The sequence below is a fragment of the Pleurodeles waltl genome, chromosome 11 (genome assembly GCF_031143425.1).
Source record: "Pleurodeles waltl isolate 20211129_DDA chromosome 11, aPleWal1.hap1.20221129, whole genome shotgun sequence".
NCBI classification, from domain to species: domain Eukaryota; kingdom Metazoa; phylum Chordata; class Amphibia; order Caudata; family Salamandridae; genus Pleurodeles; species Pleurodeles waltl.
The window spans coordinates 9,479,851-9,505,998 of NC_090450.1; the positions used below are offsets into that span (position 1 = coordinate 9,479,851).

General features: G+C 46.4%; 1 protein-coding gene across 1 annotated transcript; it reads left to right on the top strand.

The window, feature by feature from the left end:
- Positions 1-2,150: 2,150 nt before the first annotated feature.
- On the top strand, positions 2,151-25,812 carry CLDN1 (claudin 1). The gene is made up of 4 exons (XM_069212789.1): positions 2,151-2,498; positions 18,415-18,579; positions 19,908-19,992; positions 24,671-25,812. Exons 1-4 carry the CDS (start codon positions 2,276-2,278, stop codon positions 24,831-24,833), a joined length of 636 nt encoding a protein of 211 aa, XP_069068890.1. The 5' UTR covers positions 2,151-2,275; the 3' UTR covers positions 24,834-25,812.
- The last annotated feature ends 336 nt before the right edge of the window (positions 25,813-26,148 follow it).

A 26,148-nucleotide genomic window follows, 5' to 3' on the forward strand; every position in this document is an offset into this window, starting at 1 on the left:
CATATGTAAACGAAGCTCGCACTTCTTCTGCTTGCAATGCAGCTCCGTCCCGATTGCCTCAGTAAAGCTTGTGTTTTTTCCATCAGTTTTAAGTCCCCAATCTCTGGGGGCGCACCACACGCTGGTCCGTGTCTCTGGATCACTCCCAGATTTCTGCAGCCGGCACTGAGCCCACTGAGGTATCTCACGAGCTCCATTGGACTCCTAGTCATTGATGTTTCTCCCACTTTCACGTGAGACCCAGTCTGCGCATAAATGCTCTGCAGGTGAGAGGTTTCTTTTTAAGCGCCTAGAGGCGTGGTTGAAAGCGCGCTCTTTCTGACTATAAGTTAAGCGTTGTGTCCCACTGGAGACATGAGTCACTCACTGTTTTTGTGTCTTCTCGTGCCCAGAGAGCCGCGGTTTGTACAAAGATTGGAGGTGGTGGTTACCTGTGACCCCCGCCCAGCCCCCACCCCATCCCCTCCCCCCGCCCGGCGCCCACGGTAAACACCAGACGCTTCCCAGAAGCATTGCGTGGACTCAGAGGAGTGGTTTCTGTTATAAAGCCCTCATCACAGCCAAACCCGTGGAATAACAGGTCTTATAAGTTCGAACTGTGAAGGCGGTGAAATGTAGCAGTTCGGAAACGAGAGCCAACATCTTACGTCAAAATAAACAAAACCACCCCTCAATCTGCATGATCCCCGAAATGAACACATCGTATTTTATAAGAAGACATTAGCACCAACCTACATTAAATTATTGTGAACAAGTTTCCGCTAATCGGTCTCGCTTTTGCAAATTCTTGCAGTTTTTAGTATTTTCTGCAGTTAGGTTTTTTTATGCCCCCGCTTACTCCCCATATACACCTGTCGCCCCCATTTGCCCCCCTTCTCCCTGGGAAAAGCTGGGGGTCCCACCATTTCACTCTGCCTGTTTCGAAATAAGGATGTTCGGTGAGGGGGGAGGGGTGTATTGTAAACAGTCTTGTAAAATGTGTTCAGTTTGTGTTTTTGAAAAGTGCGGATCCCCACAAATTCAATTCTCTCTCAGTTCTGCACAGCCCGGAAACCTTTTCTCCTCAGTAAAAACGTCTCCTCGTCATGCAGAGATGCAGATCTCTCTGCTGTGACGTGTTTCGTTGTTTTCAATTTAAAAGAAGTCCATGGGGGTGGGATAGTCTTATAATAGATGCTGCGAGCCTACTCTTGGGCGCTGCTGGGGTCATGAGCACTGTGGCCGCCAGGGGGCGCTCTGCGCTCGAGGTTTAAATAGGCGCTCGGAGCAGGTTCTGCTCATAGCACGTCCGAGGGTGGGAGAGAGCAGGGCACCCCAGAGGAGAAGAGAGCCTTACACGCTCAAAGAACTGGGCTTCGCACACCGAAAGGAGAAAAGAGACGTACACACTCAAAGAAGAACTGGGCTTCGCACCCCGAAAGGAGGAGACAGCCTTACACACTTAAAGAAGAACTGGGCATTGCACCCCGAAAGGAGAAGAGAGACGTACACACTCAAAGAAGAACTGGGCATTGCACCCCGAAAGGAGGAGAGAGACTTACACACTCAAAGAAGAACTGGGCATTGCACCCCGAAAGGAGGAGAGAGACTTACACACCCAAAGAAGAACTGGGCATTGCACCCCCAAAGGAGAAGAGAGACTTACACACTCAAAGATGAACTGGGCATTGCACCTCTAAAGGAGAAGAGAGCCTTACACACTCAAAGAAGAACTGGGCATTGCACCACTTAAGGAGAAGAGAGCCTTACACACTCAAAGAAGAACTGGGCATTGCACCCCGAAAGGAGAAGAGAGCCTTACACACCCTAAGAAGAACCTGGCATTGCACGCCACAGAAAAAACGAGGACATTACCCCTCCCCCCCCCCAACCAAGAAGGGGGCACTATACCTCCATAACTCAGTAACCCCCTAAAGGAATAACTGGATTTTAACCCAGAGAGAGAGGAAAAGGGGGTGCAACTCGCCAGGGCTGGGCAGGAGGCAGGTCTTAGAGCGAAGCCCCACCTTGGTCCATCCCGGAAGAGGGACCCCCTGAGTACTGGAGAGAGGGTCACTGAATACTCACCCTCCCACCAGCCCCCCCCCCCCCCACACACACACACACCTGAGTCCCGCTGTGCTCTCCTGACCTCCCGCTCCCTTACCTGAGACCTCTGCTGACCCCCGCTCCCTTACCTGAGACCTCTCCTGACCCCCGCTCCCTTACCTGGGACCTCTGCTGACCCCCGCTCCCTTACCTGAGCCCTCTGACCTCTGCTGACCCCTACCCAGACATGGCCAGCGCCGGGCTGCAGATGTTGGGGTTCACCCTGGCCTTCCTGGGCTGGGTGGGTTTCATCGCCAGCACGGCTCTGCCGCAATGGAAGATGTCGTCGTACGCGGGAGACACTATCGTGACAGCCCAGGCGATATACGAGGGGCTCTGGATGTCCTGCGTCATGCAGAGCACGGGGCAGATGCAGTGCAAGAGCTTCGACTCCCTGCTGGTGCTGGGCAGTAAGTACCGGGGGGGGGGGGGGGCGGGTATCAGTAGCATTGTTGATACTAGTGTTTGGCTCTAAGTACCTGAAGGGAGTGGTCTGGCTATAACACATGATACCAGTGTTGGGCGGTAAGTAACTGAAGGGGGTGGTCTGGGTAGAACCCATGATACTAGTGCTGGGCAGTAAGTACCTGTGAGGGACGTATGGGCAGAACTCTTGATACTAGTGTTGGGCAGTGAGTACCTGAGGGGCGGCCTAGGTAGAACTCATGATACTAGTGCTGGGCAGTAAGTACCTGAAGGGGGCTGTCTGCGTAGAACTCATGATACTAGTATTGGGCAGTAAATACTTCTGAGGGGTTACGGTTAGAACTCTTGATTCTAGTGCTGGGAAGTAAGTACTTGTGGGAATGGAGTTGTCTGGGTAGAGCTTAAACTTCCCGTTGGTGCTGGGAAGTAAATATCTAAAAGGGAGGCAGGGTAGGCTAGTTAGTGGAAACTAGTGAGCCACAGTACATACCACCGGGTGCAGGGTCTGTGTATAACTCATGATACTAGTGCTGGGCAGTAAGTACCTAAAGGTGGAGGGTGTTGGTAGAACTCAAGATACTAGGTTTGGGCAGTCAGTACCTGAAGGGGGACGGTCTGGGTAGAACTCATGATACTAGTGCTGGGCAGTGAGTACCTGAAGGGGGTGGTCTGGGTAGAACTCTTTATACTAGTGTTGAGCAGTAAGAACCTGTTAGGGGGAGGGCGGTATGAGTAAAACTCATGATACTAGTCTTAGGCAGTAAGTACCTGAAGCGGGGTTCTGGGTAGAATCCATAATATTAGTGTTGGGCAATAAGTAACTGAAGAGGAGGATCTGGGTGGAACTCGTGATACTAGTGTTGCAGAGTAAGTACCTGAAGGAGAGGATATGGGTAGAACTCAAGATACTAGTGCTGGGCAGTAAGTAATTGAAGGAGAGTATCTTGGCATAGCCTATGATACTAGTATTGGGCAATACGTACCTAAAGGTGGAGGGTGTTGGTAGAACTCAAGATACTAGGTTTGGGGAGTTATGCCTGAAGGGGAGGGTCTGGGTAGAACTCATGATACTAGTGTTGGGCAGTAAGTACCTAAAGGAGGGATCTGGGTAGAACTCATGATTCTAGTGTTGGGCAGTAAGTACCTAAAGGGGGGGATCTGGGTAGAACTCATGATACTAGTGTTGGGCAGTAAGTACCTAAAGGAGGGATCTGGGTAGAACTCATGATACTAGTGTTGGGCAGTAAGTACCTAAAGGGGGGGGGGGATCTCGGTAGAACTCATGATACTAGTGTTGGGCAGTAAGTACCTAAAGGGGGGGATCTGGGTAGAACTCATGATAATAGTGTTGGGCAGTAAGTACCTAAAGGAGGGATCTGGGTAGAACTCATGATACTAGTGTTGGGCAGTAAGTACCTAAAGGGGGGGGGGGATCTCGGTAGAACTCATGATACTAGTGTTGGGCAGTAAGTACCTAAAGGGGGGGGGGTCTGGGTAGAACTCATGATAGTAGTGTTGGGCAGTAAGTACCTAAAGGGGGGGATCTCGGTAGAACTCATGATACTAGGGTTGGGCAGTAAGTACCTAAAGGGGGGGGGATCTGGGTAGAACTCATGATACTATTGTTGGGCTGTAAGTACCTAAAGGGGGGGGGGATCTGGGTAGAACTCATGATACTAGTGTTGGGCTATATGTACCTGAATGTGGAGGGTCTGGGTTTAACTCTAGTTACTAGTTTCGGACGGTAAGTACCTGAAAAGGAGGATCTGGGCAGAGCCCAAGAAACTAGTTTTGGGAAGTAAGTACCTGAAAAGAGGGGGAGGTTTGGGCAGACCTTAGGGTACCCGTGTTGGGGGGTGCTGGGCAGTAGGTGTCTGCCAGTCTGGTTAGGTCTCATAAAACTAGTCCTCTGCTGAGGGGGGCGGGGTGAGTGGGTGAAGCTCCCATGAGTAACTGTCGCGATACGAGTAACAGTGTTACTCTATCTGCAAATTATTTGTTGTACATAATGTGTACATGGCATATGACCATTATTACCAATAAACCACAGGGTTTGTTTTGAGTTGTGGGTGTTGTATCGTGTTGTAGTGTGTCATGTTGTGCTATGTCATGTTATGGAGATTTGCATCATGTTGTATGTTGTGTTGTGCCATGTTACATTGTGCTATGTCATGTTATGTTGCAATACATCATATTATGTTATACGTCGTTGTGTCTTCAATGGAGTTTGCATCATATTGTATCACGGAGTGTTTTGTCATGTTAGCTTGTGGTTTTTACGTTTTATTTCATTCTCTCATGTTGTGCTGTAGGATGTGGCGTCGTGTGATTTCAGGTCATGCACTTTTGCACCAAATTGTGTTATGTTGCAAGCTGTGTTATGTCCTGTGTAGTGCTTTGCCTCGTTGAGGTGTTAAGCTATGTCATGTTGTGCCCTCTGAGAACATGGCCAAATGTAAAATAACTTGTTAGTTTTGCGATGTTTGCGTCCCTGGCACCGGGGTGTTGTTTGAAGGGCAGGATCTTCAGTTCCCCAAGTCTGGGTCTGCTTTGATGTTTCTTGTCTTTTCTGGACACTATGGAGAGGAGTTGGCAATGCTGCCACAGTTTCTGAATACTCTTTGCATGTTCTGTAGTTTTTAAGTCTCCCCTACATACAGCTGACAGATGTCTGTTGTTGAAAGAAGTCTTGTGGACTGTACCAAAAACTCAAGTTGGCGTTTGGACCAGCCCATTGCTTATCATTGGTTGACTTTCTTGCCACTCTCTTTTGCTAACTTCCTATGCAATGAATTTCCTTCCTCTTCTCGTTTGTCCCGCCCCTGGAGCATGGCCTCTTTACCTTCCTTTTGACAGGGTGTCTTGCATCCTTCCATTGCTTACAACCGGCGAACTATTTTTTTCTTTACATTTCAGCTCCCACTTTGAGTGCATGTGTTTTCTTGCTCTCTCTCTCCACCCCTCAAATCCCGTTCACCTGCATTGTCGGCACCCCTACTGCTTCCCGTCTCCTTTTGATCTTTAAAACACTTCTCACACTCCCATGCTTTTCATTGCTCTCCGCTGGTCCCCACAAATCCGCCATCGAGGAACAGTTAAAAAGAATGGAAAGTTTTATCATGATGTATAAACGTCATTGCAACTTTTTGTTTTTACCGATGCTGCACAGCATCGGTAAAAGGATTTTTTTTTGTTTTTTTTTGCTGATGCTGGACAACAACAAAAAGCATTTGGAAAGCCAGTAGGTCCTCATGAGCATTCACAAGATGAGACCTAGTGGCCCTGGCAATACTTGGTAATATTGTTTTGCTTCATTACATTATGGAACTTTGCCTTGTACCCAGTGGGTGCCTACAGACCAGCAATGTAGCTAGGAGGGTTGATCACCTGCTGCAGACAAGTGTGTGCACGGTGCAGGCCGCAGGTTTAACTCTGGGATGACAATTCAACCTTTTACCCTCGGACGCCATTAAAACGAGCACCGTCCAGCTTGGACAACAAACAGTAACTGTTAAAAAGTGCTTTGAAGCTCCAAGCCGCTAACAAGAAGCACTTTACACACACGCTATACTTCATGTATATGCCAGTGTTGGAGCATAACGAGAAACACATATGCAATAAAAATACACAACATTTTAGATATTTTAATGCAATGTATTTACGTAGCCTCAAAGTCAATACATCGATTAAAAAGTTATAATATTGGCGTATTTTCAGCATTTCTGTGTTTTGTTAATGCGGGAAAAAGCTGACGAAAACGATGATTAAATGACACAAGGGGATTACTACAGGTATTTTAAATAGGCAACACTGAGCCAGTAATTCAGGGGTTTCTCTGCGGGGCCTGTTTACTATTATTTAAAAGAGATAAAGTACTTCACATATTAATTAGGGGGTCTCTCTGCAGGGCCTGTTTGCTATTAATAAAAATAGGTAAAATACTTGCCATATTAATTAGAGGTCTCTCTGCAGGCCCTGTTTACTATTGATAAGAAGAGATAACAGACTTTACATATTAATTAGGGGTCTCTCCGCAGGACCAGTTTACTATTAATAGAGATGAAAGACCTCAGATATTGCAAAGACTTCAGATATTGCCGACCCCCCTTAATGATCCCTGAAAATCGCCGCCTCCCATCACAAGGGCGCCTTTGATGCCTCAAGATCAGCCCTGCATCTGAAGAGGAGAGTTGTTCCTCCAAGAGGCATGTGGCTGCTTGTAGGGCTCTGCCAGGAACCTCTTTAAAACACAATAACGCGGACCTTGTTAACCCCCGACGTGCTGGATTAAAGGGGCCAGGTCTGGAACAAGGCCTGTTTGGGTTCTAAGAAACATCTGTCTCAGAGTACAGCTCTCTCTCAATATACAAATACATATATATATATATATATATATATATATATATATATATATATATATATATGAAGAGAGAGAGAGAGGGCGTGCGCTGTACTCTAACAAGAGAGACAGAGAGGGAGAAAGCTATACTCTAACCACATTTTTTGTTCGAATCTAAACAGGCATTGTTCTAGACCTGGCCCCTTTCCTGCAACATGGCTGGGGTTAATGTATAAATATATCTCAAAGGTTACAGGGAAGTAAGAGTTATGAAGTATAATTAAAAAAAAAAAAACAGAGAATTACACTTAAAAAAAAATCAAAGGTTATAAAGACGTTTTAGTTAGGCTCACCCTTCAAACATGCAAAAACATAGACATTCGCCTGTTCGAGTTAACTCAAGTAACTATAACTCGTGCCCTAAGCTAACTATGCCTTGCGCCCCGGGCACGCACAGTTTTTCACCAACAATTTTACTGCAAATATTACATTGATATAATCAATAATGTTACCAAAGGTATCATGTCTGCTGTAATTTGTGGGATAAACAGCAGTGCATGGCGAGGGTCAAAGTTATCGTTACTTGAGACAAATAACTATAACAGGTGAATTTCTCTGCTTTTGTACACTTAAAACGTGAGCCTAACTATAACGTCCGTGTAACCTTTGGATTTTTTTCAGGGAATTTCTATGTTTTTTTAAATGTAAAGTAATTTTCATTTCTATACGTTAATCCACCACCACCGGCGGTTTGCTGTAGGGCCTGGTCTGCCGGAAGGTCCTGTACGTAACCCCCTATAACCACTCAACTTTGCACCGCACACAGCCTCCTGCCGTGCACTGTGGGGTTGGCTGCAATGCCTGGCTGCAGGCAGACCCTGCGCCCAGCCCCTATATCCACCCAAATCTGCGTTATACATGGCCTCCTGCCATGTTCAGCGGGGGTTGGCCTCACACCTGCCCTGGCCTGTTTTAGCCCCTGGAACCACATCTCCTGTGGCCCGGCCTTCTAAATTTTATTTTTTGGGGGAAGGAGGCTGGGTGGCTTCCCTCCCCAGGCCGATCTTTGCCCAGGGGACCCCATTCCCCGGAGCATGGCCAAAATATTTATATGTTGGGGGGAGGGGGGCCACGCAGGTGCCCTCCCAATGTCGATCTCAGCCCCAGGGACCCCTTTCCCCAGGGGGCCCGACCATGTGACCAGGGTGCCCCCCCAGGGCACCCAACCCAATGACAATTTTGGGAACCTCAGAGGAAGCCTGAAGGTCCCTGTTGTCCCAGCCAGCTCTCCACCTCCTATGGGAGACAGCATTGCTGTCACAGGAGCTGCTAAAGCAGCTCTTCCTCTGTGAGAGCAATGTTTCCTCTGTTTCCCTGCCTGCATCTCCAGTGGCATGGAAACGGATGAAACCTCCGCTCACAGCGTGGGCAAACCGGTACATAGGAGGAGGAGCCAGCCCTGGGGGTGGCGGTGCCCAGGACCATAACTGGCTCCACGAGGGGGGCCTTGTGGCCCCCCTCTGAGGGATTTATCCCAGAGAGGTGGTGGTCCTGGGACTAGGGGTCCAAAACAGTAATATTTTAGCCCCGGGGAGGTGCAATCCTCGGGCTGAGGGAGGGCTTCATTAAGTACCAAGAGAGGTTGGGTCTCTAGGGTCATGTGGGGCCATATGCCCCCCCCCCCCAAATTAGATTTAATTTGAGCCCGGGGAGGTGGTGATTCCTGGGGCTGTGGGGGGCACACACATCCCCGCATCCTATTTCATTAAAGCCCTGGGAGGTGGCGAGTAATAGTTACTTGAAATAGCTCTAACTATAGATGCTGAATTTCTATGTTTTTGTGTGAGTCAATTCAGAACCTAGCTAGAACGTCCTGGTTACCTTTGTTTTTTTAAGTGGAGATATATATACATACACTTTAACTATTTTAATGTGTGTTCAGCTCCCACACAAACCTCCCGCAGTCACTTCTGACACAGTAGAGAGAGATGTAGCAGAGAGGAGACAGTTGTAAGCTCAAATATATATGTGCACGACCCAAAGAGTGCAAATGATAGCGTCCATAAACTTTTCTATGCAAAATAATTTTGTTCAGTAAAAGTGGACTGGACAGCGTTGCATTGTTTAGTGCAAAATCCCTGACACTATGTGCAAAGTGGACGCTATGAGTCAGGCACAGTGCAAACACCCTTCGAGGTACAGGCAAAATCAGACCTACTGAAGCCACACAAAGCAGTCTGACCTGGCCTTGTCTGGCGTTTAGTGCCATTTGTGAACAAGCACAAACCAAGACGAAGGGGAAATTGAGTGATATCTCCATGCTCATTATGTGTAATGTCTGCAACTTTACACATATTAGAAGATTTATCATTGGGCGCGTATTTGAGAGTCATGTGAGCACTACGGCCCTGCCAAGTGTCACACATCAGGAGTTAGAGTAACCCATTATAAAGCCAATTACTGCATTACCACAAGCGTCACGCATCTTTAAGTTCAGCATCATGCCTCTGTGCACAGTGTTCTCATGTGAATCCTTTCATTCGGCTGACAGACGCTCAGCACTGACAGATACATTGCCAAGGATGTCTGCAGTCTAATAATGGAAAAAGGTTTGTTTCTGAACCCTGTTTGGACAGCGCCATTGTCACCCGGAAGGTCGGGCTGGCCCTTTATTGGTTAATGTTCTCTCAGAAATAGCACCAGAGAGGAACGTGGCCTGTCCACTTCTGTGGGATCTGTGAATGTCACCCCACATGATGAGGCAACACGCCTCGGACGCTAAGGCTGTCGTGTCTGGAGCAGTGATTTTCGAACTTTTTCATTCCGCCCGACCCAAGTGGTGAAAAAAAATGATCAGCCCTCCTCAGAATTTCTAACAATTATTCTCTGAAGTTGGCAATGCGTAAATATGTCTAGACTTATTTAAACATTGCAGTTAAGTCTGGTACTCTTTAAAATATGAAACAAATCCTTTCTGCTTAAAACAAAGCACTGTTATCTGCATAATGCTTCTTCTGGCCAGAGCCTTTGGCCCCCAGGATCACTTGAGCCCCCTTATGCTGCCACCGCCCCCCTCAGTTTGAAGACGTCTGGTCTGGAGGGACCGCAATGAATCTGTATTTTAAACTTTACCAAAGTGAGATGAAAATGATGGATTCAGCTCCAGCGCCTGCGGGCCAAGCGGCGTACAGCTGCTCCAGTCTGTGCAAACCCCCAGTTCACCCGGATTGGGATGCGGGCATTTGTCACCCTAGTCAAGTGCGTCAGCGAGATGAACTGTGCTAACAGCCTCCTGAGTGGCTTCTGTCCCCTTGGCAAGGCCAGACTGACCAAACGGGCATCAGGCGTTCTGCTGGCCGGGTGGTGGCTGGTTTTGAACGGGCGGGGGCAGTTTTGTTACTGGGAGGCGGTTTTGCGGCAGTCCTGCAATATTGGGCCCTAGTAACAAAAGCAGCAAGTGTGTGTTTCCAGCCTCCTGGGGCCAGACATTGCCTCCTCCTCACTCACCCCCCAGCACCCCTGCACTGCCCCCTACAGGGGTTGGTGCAAGTAAATTGCCAGGGCTACTTTGGGTTCCCAGTCCTGCCTGTGGGAGCTCTTCCAACCCACATACTGATGCTGAAACATCCCCCCTGGTTCATTCAGAGGCCAGTGCCGCAGGACTGGTGACTATTCCAACCCTATTACAGCCCCCCCTTGGACTTGCTGCAACAAATGCCCCTCCACACTGTCTGCAGTCCACAGCCTGACTGCTGCCCTGACTGGCAGGACACTCACAGAGTGAAGGAAGGGGCGCGGTGCACTCCATGCGTATGACACTTTCACTCCCCATACACTACTATAATCGCAGTGTCACACCCATTTCACCTTCTTCTGGGCAAACCCAAAAGGTTACTATAACTAACTATACTTAGTGAGCCACTGGGCCCAGCAGTGTCTACTTTTAGCAGACATCAGGACACCTTGGAGGCAGTGCCCTTGACTGCCCATTTTTGGCATGACTGTGTTTCAACATCCTTTAGCAGAGTGCTATCTGGGGGATGGAAAGCGCAGAGAAGTGAGAGAACCACATTGGAGCTACAGAGGACAAGGGGTACCAAAACATCAGGGAACTAAACACATCTGTCTCCATTCTGCATTCTGATGGTCACTGCCCTGCTTGTAATAAGGTGCTACGTCATGCAGAAGGGATTATTTTTGTGCATAGAAGCGCGTCCATAAACTAGCAGGTGGTATTGGCAAGCTGCTTGCGGTGCCCTTGCAGCAGAGGCACAATCAGTGCTCTACTACTTGCCCAATGCGTCAGTTTGTAAAGCCCTGCGTCACATTATACCTGCCTTATGTGTCACTTTAGCACCAACAGATGCGTCAGAATTTCTGGCAATCTGTGAAAACGTGCAAATACAGCACATCCATGGCGTTGTTAGGGGATTTGCTGCAGGCGCAAGAAATCAGATGCGTTGATGCGTCCGTTTCATCAGAAAATGAGGCCCTGATTCTTTAATCATCCAGTTGTGGTCTCTAGGTAATAGTTTAACGTGTAAAGACTTGGCACCTCCCTCGTCACATCTGCACATTGCACTGCACTGATAGTGGAAATCAAACAACAGGGCAAACAAAGTGAGGGGATTTTTAGACAATGATAGGGAAAGGAACACATGACAGCAGGAGATAGTGATTTTGGAGGAGAGGTGTTGACTGCCTTGAATAGAATTATCTATTAGATACTAGTCCAGAGAATGTCTGAACCAGGAGAGAAGCAGAGATACCAATATAACAAAAAGCGAGGAAGGGAATTGTGTTGCACCCTACTAATCAAAATCATTTTGAAAGTGTTAAACATTTTAAACCCGTATTTTCTTATATTAAAACATCACACACACTTATGTTCTTCGCTCAGCTCTCAATAAAAAGTTACTCAGAGTGACAAATAGGACGTAGAAATGTCACACCTAACCATGCCACACATAAATGTGTGTGTCTCACGTAAGCTTTTGAAAACGTGGCAGCTCTGCATCCTCAGCTGTCTAATTCCTTGATGCCATGTGTAACTTTTAAGGATGTAGTTTCTGATGTTTAGCTCTTTCCATGGACTTCATTGCTTGGTTTCACTTGCAAGAGTGTCACTCATAGACACTTGCATAGTCTAGTGTCACTCATAGACACTTGCATAGTCTAGTGTCACTCATAGTGTCACACATTTGGGTGCTGAATGTCACTCATAAGTACACTGAACAATGGAAATGTCAGAGAGCTTTGATAAGAAGCTGGGCTCCTGGCCCTTTCTTGTCACACATGACATATAAGGTCAGAGTGTGCACTGTACAAAACCACTTCCGGTTGACTTAACCTAGAATGCTGTATGTATAGAGAGAATATAGGCCACATACAAGGTGCACGTGACAACGGACGTGTCTCCAAGTCCACTGGTGGCATTGTTGTCATCATGCAGGTTGGGCAGGAATGCTTCTAAGTGAATGTTTAAAAACTACCACTTTCAATTAATGCCACTCAGCGCAGTGATTTAAGGTGACCTGGCAGCTGTGCCTCAAGAAGCTCTTTCAGTGCCTGGAACAGGAGGGACAGATTTCGCCCCTGAAAGACCGATTTTCTTTACAGACAGAAGCATAGGCAACCGTTTTGGACAAGTTCTGACCTGCTTTCAACCTCAAGGTGGAGGCCTCAAAAGCAGCACATAGCAGTTCTCTGTCATGAGAAATATTTCGAACAACTGCAGTTGTTAAGACAGCGAAGCTCAGTGGGTTGGGAGCCTGCTGAAGACATCTGTGTGTAACCTACAGGGTCATCACTGACAGGGCCATCTTTCCAAGGTCAGTGGAACAAGTACTATTACCTCCCTTTAGATGTAGAGCTGAGTGGTTGCCGAGTTAAGTGGGAAGCCAAATCCAAGGGAAATATCCTATTAGAAAATAAAAAGTACAATTGGGAGGCTCCAATTGCTTAATTCACTTAGGGCCCATTCCTAGCAATTAGTCTAAGGCTGCCCTTGTGAGCAGTGGGATGTTTCTGCTAAACTGCACACATCTGCAATGATTTAAGCATCGAGAGGGCATTGTGTTTTGAAGAGTATTACATTGGTGGCCTGTGTTATACTCTCTGTGGAAATTCCCCTCTTTGGGGCCTACGCCCAAAGATAATTTTACACATGCGCATTTGTTCACGTTTATATTGATTCCTACTCCAAGGTGTAACTCGGCACTATTTTGCTATCCACCATTTCTGAGTGTAGAATTTAACCAAGGCGTAGACTTACACGTCACCACCCCCCAAATCAGGAGGCGCAGCCCCCCACAAAACATTAATTCATGTAAAGATACACTTATTAACTTCGCACGTGTAGTTGAGGAGCTCCACCACCGTGGCAGAGACCTCCCTTTCGAAAGTGTAAAGACATTGTCAATGTTTATTTTCTTAAAAACATAAAAAATTGTATAATATAAAATCTAAATGGAAATTTATTTTACTCATTTTTATCCTTGAACAAATCACATAAACTATTATAACAGATTAAGTAGCCAACAATTAATTATTTTATTATATAATTATATAATATAAATCATGTAAATCCATAATTAAAAAACATCTTCCCATTACTTACCATGTTATTTTTATTTAAATAGTAGTAAGCGTTGCTAAATATGTGTTTTAACAATTTAAATGAGTTTATTGTTTTTTATTTTTTATAAACTTTTATGTGTGTGTTTCAATTGTGACTTTTGAAATAATGAGTTCCTATGGGGAGTTATTTTATCTCTCCGCCTCCACTGATTTCTAGGCCCGTGATTTGCAGCACCTGTGAGTGGCAATGTCTGGTGCATTCACCCCTGTTTTGACACCTTAAGGGTTGCAGTCACTTTAGAAGTGTAATTTGTGAATAGAGATGGTCCTACCTTCTGTATGTGTGTGTGTGTTTGCATTATCATGTCACTCCTTAAACCCCTCCTTAAATTACCTTAAATCCCTCCAATTTAGTAGTAAGAATCCTCCAATTTCCACCCAGAACCCTCCCACATGTATTGCTGATACATACATGTGCAGAGATATCCACCACCATGGTGGATATCATGACACAGAAAAGAAGGGAGAACGGGGGGGGTCTTCAATCGTAGGTTCATGAATAGTATTTTGTAGTACATGAGTATTTCTGATTGAGGACTTTTTTACGTAGCACAAAATGCAGTTTGTGAACAGGCCCACCAGGGTTATAGCGACGGCTTTTGGAAGCTGTTCTTCTGTTGATCGCCACTTTATCACTACTGGAACCCAGGGACCCCACTGAATCATTATTGGAATCCAGGGTCCCCCACACTGACTCATTACTGAAAACTGGGGATCTAATAGGTTAATATTATAAAATTTTCTAAGGAGTTGCGGACCACCTGGAGAGACTTCCCAGACCCCCAGGGGTCCCCGGACCACAGGTTGGGAACCACTGGTTTACACAATGGGGGAAGATTTCGGTGTCAGCCACAAAGACTCTCCTCTTGGAGAGGGGTTTGGGTGTGACCTGCCTCACCTCTGAGTCTTAAAACCACAGAAACCCTGCCTGTCCCAACTCGAGACCCGTACTGACATGCCGAGGATCACACATGATGGTGCCTGCCTTTTTTCAAAAGCTTTGCAGCTCCAGACGTGTTGTTTTTCATCTGGTGTTTTGTGGTTCATCAAAAACCTGCAAATGTCTTCAGTGAGCTGGAAGCGGCTCAGAACCGGTTAAATGACGTCACGGATCCGCAGCACCCACTGGCGAGAGGGAGAAACTTACAAACATGGTGAAAAGTAATTAAAATTTAGTGTGGCGAAGCAGGGGCGTCGACAAAGAAGCCACGAGCTGCAGAGTAAAGGGACAAAACGCAGGTTCAGCCCCCCCCCAATCTTTGATGAAAGGAAGCGCCCTGATTTCCACACGCACCGGTTTCAATAGTCAAATGTGCCTGCAACGCCCTAGCCCGAAGGTGTGTTTTCTTAGTATAATTTGGAAATCTGTGGCTCTGAATTTAAAAGAGGCACCACACCCACAGAAGCAGCAGCCATTTTGTAGAGTTTTCTCTCGCCTCCCGAGGAAGAAAGCTGGAGGCGAGAACGTTTGAGATTTATTTAACTGCAGTAGATTCACAGATTCTTGTGTTTCAGTCAGCATGCAAGTCCTTCAACTCATCTAGCATCCCACCCCCCTTGTGGTCAGGGGCATAGCTTCAGCAGGGGTTTGGGGGGTTTTCTGGAAGATAGTTGGGCACAGGTGCTTTCAGTTGGGTGTGCTGAGGTGTCTGTAGTATTCCAAAAGGGATTCGAGTTGAGGCAGAAAAGGTAAATAGACACGAAGGACCCCTATCTCCTCTCCCTCCTGGCGAAAGAGCTGCTCAAGGTTCGAGGAGGGCTCCCATAGCCAGTTTAGGTCTAGGTAGGGGCATACATCCTGCAGGGCTTTTCTCCAGTGGCAGCGGTGTCCCATCTTAAGGAAAGATGGTTGCGCAAGGGATATTCGAACGCTAAACTAATATTTAACCATTTCGGAGTAATTTGCATGCATCCAAACCCTTTCTTGGAATCATTCAGATTGAACACTCAATGCCATTAAATGACTCAAAAGTATTCCATACTAATTTGGAAGTTGATAGAAAAAGATCATGGAGTAACCCTCTCTCATACTAAAGTTTCCACAAAATCACCATAGAGTAATCCACTCACATATTAAAGTTTCCATGGAATCACCATAGAGTATTCGATTCTCATACTAAAGTTTCCACAGAATTACCATTGAGTAATCTACACTTGTACTAAAGTTTCTACGGAATCACCATAGAGTAATCCACGCTCAAACTAAAGTTTCCACGGAGTCACCATAGAGTAATCCACGCTCGTACTAACGTTTCTACGGAATCACCATAGAGTAATCCACGCTCAAACTAAAGTTTCCACGGAGTCACCATAGAGTAATCCACGCACGTACTAATGTCCTAAAATCTCCCTGAAGTAAATACAGCTCATCCTGAAGCTGTCCTGGAATCATCCGTGAATAATCTACACTCATCCTGAAGTTGTGCGTATTCCTTGAGTAGTAAATTATCAACACACATTTCAATAGAATTCATCACTACGCCATCCTTGAGTAGTTTTTGTGATGACTGTGGAGTTGTCTCATTTAAGTATTTAAGCCTATACACATACATCAGGAGGGCTTGGGATGGCTTTGCCTCATCAGGTGAAGGCGTCATCAGATGGCTTCTGAAGGATTCCCGGATAATCTTCCCTTTGACTTGAGAGTAGGCGCTACAGCTCAGGACAGAATGTTCGCTGCAGCCCCGTCTAACATGCCGTCAATCCAATGACTTGTTAGTGATGGACACGCGTGGTACAGGTGGTGGAGACTCCACTCTGTTGACTCCAACATATGCGTCTACGCTGACCTGCCGCTTACTCACAAACTCTTGTAGCAGCTTGGCGGATGAGACTCTTAACTCAGTTTTAGCAGGAGACAACTGTTTTTCTTTTGAACTGTATTCTTTAGGACCCATTGAATAAACATGCTTTCGGGGGTATGTCGTTTGTATCATAGTGGTGTTTTTTGAAAAGACATTAGCTCTGCCCTGTCCTGCCCAGAGTGCCTGAGAGACGGGCGCAGGAGTTAAACTTTCGTTCAGTGGAGACAGTGTTAAGTAGCAGGTAAAAAGTTAGAATCCATCCTCCCCAGGGTCGGAAATGGGGTGACACAAATTGGGAACAGCAGCACTTATTACTCGGCGAACAGTAGACAAATTATTGGGGGCAGTTGCGCCCAACCAGAGGCGGGGCGTAGCTTGGTCAGTAAGATTGGGGGGTGGTGAACTTCAGATTTTCCAACAATAAGGCTGACATGTAATGTTAAAATACATTATACGACAAGCGAGGCTTGTCCTGCCCGTCTTGTCTTGTTACACACCTCACACTTTGCTTCCTCCCTACTGCCTCAGCTCCACACAGCACACTCTCTAGATGGACCTGAAGAAAGTTCATCTCTGTACCCCTTTGCTATGCCAGCTGCTCTGGTTCACTTCAATGCATCTCCAGGACAGTTATTTTATCTGCTTCTAAGCCTACAAAGTGCCAAGGCATCATGTGTATTAACACTTCCTGAGCTAAACTGTAGGGTCAGAAACATTGTTGTGCGATTGTGACCCCTTGGCAAGTTTAGTTAGACACAACTTCAATTCTCTTGACTTTTTGTGGTGTGACTGTGCTGGTCAGTGATGGTCACATCAGGAGTGACGGGATACACTTTGTTTTTAAGTCTACTTAGGGTATGACCTGAGGGGACTCAGTGCTGACTTAAATGTGACTTAAATTCCATGAAATTGAAAAATGTAATGGGACTCAGAGGGAAAAAATAGGATTTTCTATTCGTGTAAGCCTCTTTTACAATTGCTTGGAAGGTCTTGTTTTCAGTTTTAAGTCCGATCAGGTGCTAAATGTTGCATAATGTGAATGACTGCAAGAAAGTGCATTAGTAAACTTTCAAAAAATACACAAATAATCATTGGAAAATAATTTGTAAGTAATATTTACCCTCTGCAGATGTGACACAGTTGATTTTGAACGCTGCTGGCAGTTGCTTTCTCCTCCCAGCTCCAAAATCCCTCAGCACTGCTTGAAAGTTTATTGTTTGCAACTCTGCATATGTACTACGTTCTACTTGCAAGAAAGCGTCACTCACAATGTCACACATATGGCAAAAAATGTTGCACATAAGCACACTGGAAACATGGAAATGTCACACATACGCAATCCGAAAACTTGGCAGCTATGAGATAGAATTAGCATAAGCGCTTAGAAGCAGTCTCCCTTAAACTTCTTGGTTAGTGGACTTTGCCACAAGCACTGAGTGAGGAAACCCCGTTAGTCAAGAGTATCAAAAGTTATTAAAGAAAATCCTTTTTGTTCCAGAAAAAACATATACACCCAATGCCCAATTGACTGCTACTAAAGCAGTTTCTTGAGTCAAGGAGAAGAAAACTTGAGTTTATTTAGTTTTCAGAGCTGAGCTGTACTAGTACATTTATTCATTCATTAGTTTTAATTTATCTATCTATTCTTCCTTCATCCGTTCATGCATTTGATTAGTAATTAGTTTTCCATCTGTTCATTCATTCATTCAGCCATCCATCCATTAGTTATTTCAATCCTCCAACTGTTCATTCAAACATCCACTCACCCAACTGTCCACGAGTTCAGAAGTGGCCTTTCCCCAGACAGCCCTCCACATGCATCATTTACTTTAGGTTTCTGGTCCAGCTTCCCTCCATGCCTGTACCCACAGTAGCCTCCCTCAGGGGTGTAATGCTGGACCTTGCTGTGCAGCGAGCTCTGGACTCCAGGCCCCCTGCTCTCTCTCAATTCAAGCCAAGGCCTCTGATAATCTGTGAGATGTTGGAGTGTCAAGGATCCCCACAGATTCTGCAGTGGGCCCCCGTCATTCTGTATTACGCCACTGGCCACCTCCCTCGCACAGCCTCTTTTGATTATGTCCCTCTTCAGTGTTGGTGACACCATGTCTCTTCTTCCAGGCACCTTGCAGGCCACCCGCGCTCTGATGATTTCTGGTATCATTGTGGGGCTCATTGCGATATTCGTCGCCGCCATGGGCATGAAGTGCCTCAAAGCCTTCGAGGACGACAAGGAGAAGAAGGCGAAGGTGGCCATCACGGGCGGGGCGCTCTTCCTCATCGCCGGTAAGTGAGGCACAATTAGAGCTTTGTGGTCTAAATGTTATAGCCTTATCACCCGCTGTAGCGGGCTATGAAGGCCATTAAAGGCCCGCTCCAGCATTAAAGGCCCAAGCTGAAGGTGAGCGCCTTTAACTAGGGAGTGGGCCTTTAATCCCTGATATAGACCAGCTACAGCGGGCTATTAGGACATTCCAGCACTAGAGGGCAGAATGTTCTAATAAATAAAACAAAGGCTTCACGTATCCCAAGGGGGGTGAAATCCCCTCGGGCTCCATGAGGCCTTTGTACACAGCAACAGCAAACATTGGATTGTTGATGCTCCGGGCTTTTAACAGTCATTAGAAGCCCGGAGCCCTCCATTGTCTTCAATGGAGCACTCAACATTCCAATGTTCATACATCTGCTAAAAAAAATATAGTTTAAAAAAATAATAATATTATAATAGAAAATCTACACCCAATGAAGCAGCATTTCTGTAAATGAGGTTTAGGACAGGACATTTATCCGCTGACAGTTCTACCAGTGTTCCAACAGAAGGGTGGGTGTACCTGTGCATTACTCTACCACAAGGGCAGAAGTGGAGGTCTCAACCAATAGGTGCTTTACCCCATGGGGGACTACGGTTTTAAATATTAATGAGTCAAGAACGCCGATGGTGGGGGACATGGGAGTTTGGTACTGGTATAGGTAACTCAGAAGAGCACAGTCCTGGACACAGTGCGGGGGCCAAGTCAGGATCTTATTTGCAATGAAGGAAAGGAGCGTGAAAAAAGTCGCTGAGGCATAGCTTCCATTGGTGTGTCAGGTGCAGTGGCACCAGGGCTCAGAGGCCTGAAGGATCCACTTGCCCCTGATTAATGCTGTATTTTACAATTCAAACAGCAGCCGGGCCTACATGTTCATCTTTTCCCTAGGCCCCTGACACACTGCCTACACCTCTGAACAGCAGCGTAGAGTTTCGTATCAGTGTTGGATGGGCTGTGCCTTGAAGGCTGGGGTTTTAAGCTTCTTTCAGAAGCAGGAAAGCGACTCTGACTCTATTATGGGCTGAGATGCACATAGTTCTCCAAGGCCTATCTTCTTTTGAACGTTACACCTTTCAATTTCCAGTTTGCCAATATCAAGTCTTTGAGTGATCGGGTGATTTATTGGCCAGGTATGTTAGTGGGATGGTAGTCACTGCCCTATAGATTCACAGCAAGTACAGAGGATGATGGAAGCCTGTGGGGCGGGTTGGGGGCACCGCAGGCCTGTGTCTAATGGCTCCAGTAATAGGTGAAATCCAAACCTGTGGTGTCTGATACAGAATGTCCTACATTGTCCTATTTTAGGTCTGGCCGTCTTGATTGGCACCGCCTGGTACGGAAGCCTCATTGCCCAGGAGTTCTACAACGTCCTGACCCCCACGAACAGCAAGTGAGTACCCAGGGTGGCTGATGTGCTCTCAGAGCAGGTGAAGTTTGTGTGAAGTCATGGAATGGCCAACAGAAGAAATGTTGGCATCAATTGCGGTCAATGAGTTTAAAAAATGGTTGTAGTCCGGAATATAGAGCAGGGGACATCAGATGGCCACAACATCATAGCCCAAATATCGAGGACCAAAGACATTGAGGGGGTAAGTGTACATAGGTGTATAAAGATGTATTATTTTTAACTCTACACCGCTTGACGAATAGATATATTGTGAAGGTACATGTGTGGAGTTAAGTATTATCAGGGCCACTGGAATTATGCGCCAGGAGAAGGCCAAATTATGCGGCAGTGTTGATAAAATTAAGAAGCAAGAAAAGACAACGTATGCAGCATAATGCGGCACATTATTTTAATAGTTTACTTCATTAGTTCGTCATTTTTAAACTTGGTAACACTGCTTGGGTATTGGATGCACCTCATTAGTAGCAGTTTAACATCCAGATGAAGCAATAAGCAACAAAAGGTGACCAGTCTAGCTTTGGTAAAGGTCCTTACACTGCGCAACACCACATGTTGCTGCATTTTTAGTAACCTTTGAACCGTTGGAGCTGGATACAACATTTATTTTTGTTAAAATCTGCAGATTATGCAGGGGATATTGAATTATGTGGAAAATGCGGCAAATTTATAATTTTGTGAAAATCGCTGGGCCATGCAATCGCATAATTCCATTGGGCCTGAGAATAGTAAACGTGTAGTTAACTATGTATACATATCCCTCAATACTTGGGTCCTTTGTATTTGCTACTACAAAATCTCTCTCTCTCTCTCTCTCTCTCTCCCACCCTCGCCTTGGTGGTCCCAGGAGGGTTGGGACTGCTGCCTTCCCTGACTGGCTAACCTAAGGCCAGCCAATGACGGAAGGCAGCAGTCCCAACTCCTTACAGAGTGGGATGGGGGTCAGTGAGGCTGCTGACCACACCCCACTCTGTGACGAAGTGTCACTGATTGACACTCGGCCCTGGACGCTTCAGGGCTTAAAACTGAAGCACCCAGGTCTGAAGCAATTGGTGATGTTCCCCCTCGTCATGAGGGAGAGGGCCTCAAGCACCTTTGCTAGGCTGAAGAGGTCACGCCCACAGGGATGTGACCTTTTCAGCCCAGCAAAGTTCAGCTCAGGCAGCCGGGAGCCTGCGGAAATAGTGCAAGTCTAGCTTCCTTGCTCAGCCTGACAGACACTCTTCTTGAGGGGCAAAAGGTGGTGGAGGGTGTGTGTCCCCGCAGCCCCAAAGGTCGGGCCGCTGTTTGCCCCAGTGATAATACAATTTGGTGATTTTACTCTGTCCCCAGAGATACAGGTGTATATAAAACAGAGATTTCAAGACTTCACCATCTGAGCCGTGTTCACAAGATGCATTGCAGTGGAACTCGGGGTACAGATTGCGGAGTGTGAGACAAAATCTCCCCTGTAGATTAAAATAAATTGGGAGTTATGGTGGCCCGGCAGCAACGCAGTTGTGTTCTGCATCTTGTAAAAATGGGTAACATATCCAATTAAAGTCTGAAAAAAAGATGCTAAATATGTAAGTAAAATAAAGGTGCAACAGAATGTAAAAATAAAATTGACCACGAAAAGTAGGGGTCAGTGGTACCAGAGGTGCCCTTCCCAAATAAAGAAAGTTCATCAGGTGTGTGGAATTAAAATGCTACCCTGGAATTTATAAAGTTGACTGCTCCAGAACTACTTGAAGTTGGAAAGTTTGTCAACTGTGATAGAAATTTATTAGAAAAAAAATGTTTTGTTGGGGAATTTACAAGAAAAACGGATTTTAAGTCGAGCCTACCAGACCTCACAAGCCATAGTGAGAGAAGGGTCTTAGCCTAGGAACACAGTAACTGTTTGTGCACCACTGGAGGAAACACAATAGTCATAAATTCCTTGCACATCAGCACAGAAGTGATTCTTGCAGCAGCAGGTGGGCACAATGAAATATGGTCCAACATCTCTAGTACTGACACAGTTCCACGCCACAGCAGGGAGTGCACATGATGAAACAGGGTCCTAGATCACTAGTGCAGTGAGGGTTCCACACAACAGCAGGGATTGCACATGATGAAACAGGGTCCTAGATCACTAGTGCAGTTGCGGTTTCATGCCGCAGCAGTAGGGAGTGCAAACGATGAAACATCTTCCTAGATCACTAGTGCAGTGATGGTTCAGTGCCGCAGTAGGGAGCACGCATGATGAAACAGGGTCGTAGATCACTAGTGCAGTGACAGTTTCATGCTGCAGCAGTAGGGAGTGCAAACAATGAAACATCATCCTAGATCACTAGTGCAGTGATGGTTCAGTGCCGCAGAAGGGAGTGCGCATGATGAAACAGGGTCATAGATCACTAGTGCAGTGACAGTTTCATGCCGCAGCAGTAGGGAGTGCAAACAATGAAACATCATCCTAGATCACTAGTGCAGTGACGGTTCTGTGCCGCAGAAGGGAGCGCGCATGATGAAACAGGGTCATAGATCACTAGTGTAGTGACAGTTTCATGCCGCAGCAGTAGGGAGCGCAAACGATGAAACATGGTCCTAGATCACTAGTGAAGTGACGGTTCCACACCACAGCAGGGAGCACACATGATGAAACAGGGTCCAAGATCACTAGTGAAGTGACGGTTCCACACCGCATTAGGGAGCGCACAGGATGAAACCGGGTCATGGATCACTAGTTCTGTGAAAGTTCCACACCACAGCAGGGAGCACACAGGATGAAACAGGGTCCTAGATCATTAGTGCAGTGAGGGTTCCACACCGCAGCAGGGAGCGCACAGGATGAAACAGGGTCCTAGATCACTAGTGCAATGACGGTTCCACACCACAGCAGGGAGCACACATGATGAAACATGGTCCAAGATCACTAGTGCAGTGAGAGTTCCACAACGGAGCAGGGAGCACACATGATGAAACAGGGTCCTAGATCACTAGTGAAGTGAGGGTTCCACACCACAGCAGGGAGCACACATGATGAAACAGGGTCCTAGATCATTAGTGCAGTGATGGTTCCACACCGCAGCAGGGAGCGCACAGGATGAAACAGGGTCCTAGATCATTAGTGCAGTGACGGTTCCACACCACAGCAGGGAGCGCACAGGATGAAACAGGGTCCTAGATCATTAGTGCAGTGACGGTTCCACACCACAGCAGGGAGCGCACAGGATGAAACAGGGTACTAGATCATTAGTGCAGTGATGGTTCCACACCGCAGCAGGGAGCGCACAGGATGAAACAGGGTCCTAGATCATTAGTGCAGTGACGGTTCCACACCACAGCAGGGAGCACGCATGATGAAACAGGGTCCAAGACCACTAGTGCAGTGACGGTTCCACACCACAGCAGGGAGCACACATGATGGGACGGGATCCAAGATCACTAGTGCAGTGAGGATTCCACGCCACAGTAGGGAGCACAAATGATGAAACAGTGTCCAAGATCACTAGTGCAGTGAGGATTCCACGTCACAGCAGGGAGCACACAGGATGAAACAGGGTCCAAGATCACTAGTGCAGTGATGGTTCCACACCGCAGCAGGGAGCGCACAGGATGAAACCAGGTCCTAGATCACTAGTTCAGTGACAGTTCCACACCACAGCAGGGAGCACACATGATGAAACAGGGTCCAAGATAACTAGTGCAGTGAGGGTTCCACACCGCAGCAGGGAGCACACATGATGAAACAGAGTCCAAGATCACTAGTGCATTGAGAGTTCTACACCGCAGCAGGGAGCACACATGATGAAACATGGTCCTAGATCATTAGTGCAGTGATGGTTCCATGCCGCAGCAGGGAGCGCACAGGATGAAACAGGGTCCTAGATCACTAGTGCAATGACGGTTCCACACCACAGCAGGGAGCACACATGATGAAACAGGGTCCTAGATCATTAGTGCAGTGATGGTTCCACACCACAGCAGGGAGCGCACAGGATGAAACAGGGTCCTAGATCATTAGTGCAATGACGGTTCCACACCACAGCAGGGAGCACGCATGATGAAACAGGGTCCTAGATCACTAGTGCAGTGAGGGTTCCACACCACAGCAGGGAGCACACATGATGAAACAGGGTCCTAGATCACTAGTGCAGTGAGGGTTCCACACAGCAGCAAGGAGCGCTCACGATCAAATGGATCCCTGTACGGTGATGGTTCCTGCAGGAGGGTACAGGGTGGACACATCAATATTGTGGAGTCGACATAAGTGTAGGTCTATATTAAAACTTTGATCTAATCACTTTTACCACCTAGTACATCAGTGGTTCGTCTTCCACTGTGTGGGTTGGACTCACAAGTACTTACAATTAGTCCCACAATTGTTTATTTTTTCATAAAAAGTAAGTACCATGGATGAATGATAAACTATCGGTTTTTAGTTGGAATTTTCTGCATCCAGTTGTTCATTAACATGACCAATGAACAGAGACCATGGACCCACCACCAAAGATAAGTGATCACAGCCCTAACAAACAGTGAGAAAATACGTATATTCAACCCACCATTGTAAAGAGCTGTGCATAATTACATGTGACTTCTCTATAAAAAGTGCATTGAAATGGTTTTCCAGATACCTTGCCTCTCCGTGTTGTGTAGTCGCACCTACTGACTCTCTGTTTTCTCTTCGCGCCTCTAGGTTTGAATTTGGCTACGCGCTCTTCATTGGCTGGGCCTCCGCAGTCCTTGCTCTGATAGGAGGCGGTCTGCTCTGCTGCTCCTGCCCAAGGAAAGAGACCTCCTACCCGCCCACGAGGAGCTTCCCCAATGCACCGCCTTCTGGTGGTAAGGACTACGTCTAAGACAAGGTGGCCCCAACATCTAGGACTTACTGGAAGCTTTGAAAGGCCAGGTGGGCTCCTACGTCCATCTCCACTCTGGCTATTTCTGAAAGCAAAGTGCATACTTGATTAAAGAAAAAAAAACTTTTTTTCAAAACTGAAGAAATAAAAAAATCCCAATTTTGTACCTAGATTGAAAATTCTGAGCCTGGACTGGCACCATTTTTTGTTTGAGGATTCTTTGACTTCAGTACGGAGCAAGAGAACTCTAGTGGCCACGTCAACCTCTGCGCCATCTGAAGAACGAAGCTGGCGCTCTCCGAAGCACCGACAAGTTTTGTTTTTTTAACTGGAAAAACTTATTTTCGCAATGAGTTTGTGATCATTCTGAAATCAAAATGTCCAATGGTAGAAATAAAAATAAAAAAGAAAGAACTTTTGTTTCCCAAGTAAAAAAAGTTGATATTTAAGGTCTGGCCAAGAAATACTGAGCTAGGCGTGTTGGAAGATGAAGAAACAGCAGACCAGGTGGAACAGGGTCAGTGGACGAGGCATTGGCATTCCTCTTAAGCATGCAACAGGAAACCATGTTTTGAGTTTTTAGCAACATAACCAACGTTGTACCCCAAATATCAGACTCCCCCCTTGAAAGGGAACATTTCGTTGATTCAGTACTGTGCATCTTAACCTTGAATCGTAGAGAAGATTCACAACAATATGTCTATTAGGATTAATGGTATATAGGTGCATTGTGTTCTTTTTTTAAAATTCGAAACACTGAAAATATGATTGTTTTTTTTTACATTTGGTTATGTTTTCGCAGAACTGTAGACATTGGAAGAAGTTGTTTTTTCTATTGTAACTGAATATAATTGCTACAGTCAGCCTGAGTCACTGCAGTGTAACAGTCGTGCAACCATGCACATTTAATCGTTCTTTTTTTCTTACTTTGTAATAATAAATTTGTACAATATTAAAGTGATTGTTGAATCGTAAAAAAGCCTCATTCCTTCCCGGCAAGAATTAAAGTTGTTGTAACATCCCTTACGAATCTGGGCCTATCCCTGGTGGGCTGTTTTGCCTAAGAAACTTCTTTCTGGAGCCCACCCTTCCCTAGCTGACTGTCTGAGTGGTCCCTCTGTCAGAGTGCGAGATGAGGGTAACATTCCTGCATCCTGGAGTCTTCATCCGAGCTGTACCTGCCATTAGGCAGAAGTGGCAGGTGGATTAAGACTGATGTGATTCATTCAACACTACAGTGAGGTTTAATACTGAGGCTGCCAGATCCAGCTGTCAAAGAAACAACAACATCTGCAAATGGTATTAATAGCTGTGA